Here is a 5,792-nt window from a genome sequence, read left to right on the forward strand (position 1 = left end):
GACATTAGATATATGTCGCCAGAGAGCTGTCTCACCCAGAGTGACGTTGAGCGAACAAGACCAACAACTGAACTGATTCGCGTACCTGTTTCTCCCCCGTCCCTCCTCCTCTCTCGACTCATTCGCTTCCTTGTCTGCGTGATCTGCGAGAAGATACCTTCGAGGCTTTCTTTACATCGGTTGTAGAGGCAGATACTAGAATTACTTTTTCTCAATTTTAGTATAAACTTCACATTTATTTAATTCATGTCAGGGCGATTTAGTGCTAATACGTCTGATATTTGTAGAGTTACGTGGTGAAGATATCTCAGAAGATGTCTTCCTCGGATTTGTGAGAAGAAATTTGTTTACAACGCGACTACGTATCAAGTGGATCGGCCGTTCAAGCCTTCATTGCAAGGAGTGTAAGCATCTTTAAAGGTTAAGAATTGTCACACTATAAAGTAGAAGAAATGTTTTACTCTTTCCTGTTCTATGTTTATCACTAGTTTGGTTTTGTGCTGTAGTTGCTGTAATTTTGTAAATTCTAAAGTATTGGGCTGTTCAGCATCAAATCGACACAATTTCAGTTATTTGTATTTTATATGAAATTAACAAGTGTCGGTTTTAAGACAAGTTAAATTAGTCTCGAACATAAGTAATATTTACGTTAAATAGGGAATAGAGTCGATGGATTCTAAAATATATTTTGTCAATGATAGCCGTTGCAAATTGAAAATAGATTATTTGTTTATAAGGCAATTATATACAATTATAAACAGGATTTATCTTTAATTACATTGATCATAACCACATTTTGTTCTCTTTATAGAACACCAGATAAGGAACTAGTCCAGGCAGTATCCCAGCAGAACATATGTTAGGAAAGAAATTTTTCAATTTTGATTAAAGCTTATGTGTATATATAAACACACTGAAAACTGGGTGCTATACAACACACACACAACACACACACACACACACACACACACACACACACACACACACACACACACACACACACACACACACACACACACACACACACACACACACACACACACACACACATATACATATGTACATATATATACATACATATAAATATGTATAAATATATATACATATATAAATATATATACATATATAAATATATATACATATATAAATATATATACATATATAAATATATATACATATATACATATACATAATATATATAAGTATATATACAAATATATACTTATGTATAAATATATACATATATACTTATATATAAATATATATATGAATATATGTATATGTATATACATGTATATGTATATATATGTATATGTATATATATGTATATGTATATATATATGTATATGTATATATATGTATATGTTTATAGATATTTGAGTATATGTATATATATATATATTTATATGTATATTGTTTATGTATATATATATATATATATATGCATATATATGCATATAAAGTATATGTATATGTATATATATGTAAATCTATATGTGTATGTATATATAAGTAGAAGTATGTATGTATATGTGTATGTATGTATATGTATATATATATTTCTGTATATGCATATATACGTACATATGTATACATACATATATGTATATGTATTTATAACTGATGTAATTTTTGCTTATTTTGAATTTATAATAGTTTCTTGTATATTTAATGACAGTAACTTATAACATTAGACTTTCCCAATGTCATAATTTTTCATAATTATGCTGAAAAGAAAGTACTTTTACATGTAGATTTAATGTGACTCGGATACCCAAATATCAGTCTGCAAATTGGTACTAGCCTGTTTGTGTAACATTAAAAAACATTTAGATTTTGTTATTTATTGTAATAACATTTATAACTTTGTTGGCAGAAAAGTTATAGTTAAAATTTATAACCTTAGTTTGTAACACAATTGATTAATAATCGTATGTAAGCTATATCCATGCTAATTGTAGAATATTATGACGGGCATGACATGACCCCTAGAGCATTATTATTATTTTATTTTTTTTCTTTCTTTCCTTCTTTTTTGCAGGTTAGTCCTTTTTGTTGGTGCTTCTTATCAGTAATTTATGCAACATTCCCCTAACTACAAATATAGTTAAGGGACCGCTTATTTAGAGAATAGTTAGTATTTTGAGACCATGTTTGTTGTGACAAGTGTAATGTAGTAAGGTGGTGTATATGGTTCATTTTAAATAAGAATATGAAACATTGGAGTTATATGCCATTTTCTGATCCTTTTTTAATGTGAGAAACTAACTGAAGTACAGAGCTTGACTTTGAACTTTGTACTATGTTTTCCTACATTTTATATATACCTGTATAATATATATATCATCATTTCCTTTTTTGTTGTAGTTGTAATTGTGTATGTAGGTAAGAGCAGCAACTTGTATTCATTTCTGTTATATATTCTAATATTGTTTTTTTGTTTTTGTTTTTCAGAAATATATGACTTTTCAAGTGTGAGAATTACCAATGCCTCCTTTGAAAGCTGTGGAACGGTTGGAGAAATTATGTAGCTGGACACTTGCAAATCATCTGTTTGGTGTCTTTTGTTCATGGTATAATAGGGAAAATAGCAAAAGTATTTCCAAAAGGAAAAGTCATAGACATATCAATGAGAAATTAGCTCTTTGTGACCATGGAAGTGCAAAAGTCAAGATTGAAAAATTACAAGATTTGATTAATAATTGCATTGATGAGAAAAATTCTAGAATTATAAATGAGGATTGGTACTTAAAGCATTTAGTTTGCAGTACTTCATACAGTGATGACCCAAGTAATGAACCAGAGAGTGGAACACTGTCTCCAGTTCAGCAGGAGTATCAAACTGTAAATGTTATTACTCAGTGGCTAGCCAAAGAAGTTCAGGAGTTCTTGTCATGTTACCTTGCCCCAAGATTTCATGAGAAAGTCCTGGCTTCTGTGCTAAATGTTGTTGCTTCCAAGATTGAAATACCAAGACCAAAAGAAAAACTAAGAGTTTTTGAGGAAGATCTTGAATTTTTAAACTCGCTGAGTTTTCTTCTTAAGGTATCACTACAATGTTTATTAGTGAAAGGTGTTATGACATTGGATTTCTCACACATTGCTCACTTATTAAAAAGATGGAAACTCTTATGCTGGGGTGGAGAAACCATGAATCGGAATGGCAAAGAGTGTGAAAGTCCTTGCTTTGATATATTTGGATATGCAGTTGATAGTAAAGTTGTTGGAATGAAAACACTGAAATACATCAAACTGCCACACTATGTTCATAACAGCTTTGTCAGAAAGATAGCTTATCTATGCCCTAACCTGGAAGTTTTGATTTTGCGATGTTCAGCAGACTGCACTAACCCAAAGTCAAATGTCCCAGTTGTGACAAATGTTGAAGTCCTTTATGGGAATTCTGTAGCATGTCGAGATGGACATGTGCGAATGGTACCAGGATGTCGAGATTTAGTCACTCTTGCTCTTCCAGAAGGAGTTGAAACATTGGATGTAACAAATGATGCAATTGAAATGCTGTCATATATGCCTAATCTTGAGTATCTTGTTGGTGTACCAATGATTTATGTAACTGAAGAGTTTGAAGAACTACTTGGATCACTACCAGGAGCACAGAAACTCACCAATTTCCATCATGGTGTATATGGTAATGACAATTGGCCATATTTCGCTTATGAAGAATTCTTACAGGAGCCTGATCCTGAGTATTTATCAAAAGTGTTTACTCAGGTCACAAAAGTAGGCATCTATGCTCCAACAGAGGTAACTGAGAAAGTGCTAGAGAGTTTCACCAGGGCACAAGATATAACCATTTTTACAGATGATTTTGAAGTTCATGGCAAGTATATGAGGAATTTAACAAATTTAGATATCAACGTTGGATACCAGGAGGAGTGGCCTATTTTGAATTCACTCTGTCAGACTTCTCCATGTTTGGAACAGCTCACTTTGCGCTCATTTTCCCTCATAGTTAGTGGAACATCAGATCAAAAACCACGATTCCCTTCACTGCACACTCTACGTTTCCATGGTCAGAATGTTCTTCAAGGTGAAGCCTTGATATTTTTCCTGCAGGGCTGCCCTCAGTTGACAACGTTTGTACTTTCAATGATCACAGATGAAGATGGAGAGTACCTACTGGATGATGAAACACTGCTTCAGGCTGTACCTCTACTGCCTAATTTGCAGAAATTTATATACAAAGTGCAAAGTGCACTAACGACTGTGGACAGAGTACCATCAAGTCTAACTATGAAATCATGTGATGCCTTACTGAATGGATGCACTCAGCTCTTCCATGTAGGGAACCTAGAGACGTGGAAGATTTCAAAATCTGAAATCATCTTGCTTCAAGAAAAAGTGAAGAAAAAGAACTGGGATTTAGAGATTGCTTAATTTTGCCAACAAAGTGCTTTGCAAGTGATATAGTGTTTGAATTAGGTGTGTTGCTTCTATTATGAACTTAGAATGAAATTTGTTAATATATGAGTCAAAACACTATGCATGTTATTTCAACTGTACATGGTATTTCAAGGTATGGATTGTAATGTTTAAATTGGAAATGTAATTTTTCTCTATAATATTTGAATTAAAAATATTGTTTTCCACATATTGCATGATATATGAAAGCAATTGAAAAGAGTTTCAATGAGTGAATTGTGATGTACCATTGATAATAGATTATTCATAGCTTATTCTCAGCAATGATGTAAAACAGAGGAAAATGAATTAAAAATTTTGTATTTACTCAAATACTTTTATTACTTATCCTCAATAATTACATTTCATGAAAGCAGAGGTGTATATGTTTATGTAGAAAATACCTTTTCATTTAAATTTTTACACATTTCTTAACAAATATTATATATGTTTGAGTATTTATTAACACTACATTTTTCAATAAACTTAGGAATGAAATAACTGTTATCATATTATCAACTGGAATGAATCAGTTTCAGTAAATGGTTGTGAGTACTATCTGCTTCATTACAAAATATTGTGAAAGCTGTAAGAAGATAACTAGCCAATCAACTCATATGATAAATTTACTTATGATTTACAAATTATTGTTTTAAATACTGTATATCTCACTACTCGGAAAAAACATTTTGTCTACAATATACATGTCAAATTATTAAGCCATTGCTAAAATTAAATGTCCAATTCTCTGAATTGTCATTTCCATCTGCCAAACATTCAACACTTCAGAAAATGTCGTCACTAACTGATATTTGCATGAAAGATCTTTTGCTTAGTTTTCCTCTTATATCTCAGAAGGAAGCCATAAAAGTAAACATTTTAACACTTTCTGAAGCCTTTTAAATATGTATACATGTGGCTTTATTCACGTGACATTTTCTTCATGGATTTAGCAAGTGATTTTACTGTACTATCTCCTTTATTTAAAAAAAAAAAATTGGGGACCTTGATTCACTTCCTATTTCCCTGTCGAGTGGTTTCTCATTATACTTAGAGGGACAGTTATTTTTCTGCAGTTTCTGTTATCTTCTGGCAACTGCCTACAGGGAAATTTACCAGTATTCAACAGCATTGGAATAAAAACATGACATGACTCAAGGTTCCAAAATTATTATGTGTCCGTTGAAACAAACAACATAGTCTGGTTATATATAAGCAGAGGCAACTACTAGTAACATTATCAGTAAAAGTTTCTGATTGTAACGCAATCGAGATAAGTCCAGCAGTTTTACAGCGTTTCCAAGGGATACCATCGGTAAGGGGCATATTCGGATATAGAAATATTAAATATGGAAGACGACTTTTGAGTA

At 31.8% G+C, this 5,792-nt stretch overlaps 2 protein-coding genes across 7 annotated transcripts in view; one reads left to right on the forward strand and one right to left on the reverse strand.

Moving 5' to 3' along the window:
* LOC125033188 (F-box/LRR-repeat protein 4-like) overlaps nt 1-136 on the reverse strand; it is a 16,730-nt gene extending 16,594 nt beyond the window's left edge. Inside the window, exon 1 of one of the 2 annotated variants that reach the window (XM_047624560.1) lies at nt 86-136. The gene's annotated coding sequence lies outside the window, so the exon portion shown is untranslated. The other variant, XM_047624559.1, reaches the window with a different exon arrangement.
* Nucleotides 137-272: 136 nt separating this feature from the next.
* Nucleotides 273-4,749, forward strand: LOC125033186. 5 transcript variants are annotated; one of them, XM_047624557.1, is made up of 3 exons: nt 356-404; nt 812-858; nt 2,455-4,749. In XM_047624557.1, the coding sequence occupies exon 3, from the start codon at nt 2,488-2,490 to the stop codon at nt 4,396-4,398; it is 1,911 nt and encodes a 636-aa protein (XP_047480513.1). In that variant the 5' UTR covers nt 356-404; nt 812-858; nt 2,455-2,487; the 3' UTR covers nt 4,399-4,749. The 5 variants fall into 5 exon arrangements, with proteins under 5 accessions (XP_047480510.1, XP_047480513.1, XP_047480511.1 ...); XM_047624555.1 differs by lacking the exon at nt 812-858 and adding an exon at nt 2,042-2,133; XM_047624556.1 differs by lacking the exon at nt 356-404 and adding an exon at nt 2,042-2,133 and having other exon boundaries at nt 841-858.
* The last annotated feature ends 1,043 nt before the right edge of the window (nt 4,750-5,792 follow it).

The sequence above is a fragment of the Penaeus chinensis genome, chromosome 16 (assembly GCF_019202785.1).
Source record: "Penaeus chinensis breed Huanghai No. 1 chromosome 16, ASM1920278v2, whole genome shotgun sequence".
In the NCBI taxonomy this organism is placed as follows: Eukaryota; Metazoa; Arthropoda; class Malacostraca; order Decapoda; family Penaeidae; genus Penaeus; species Penaeus chinensis.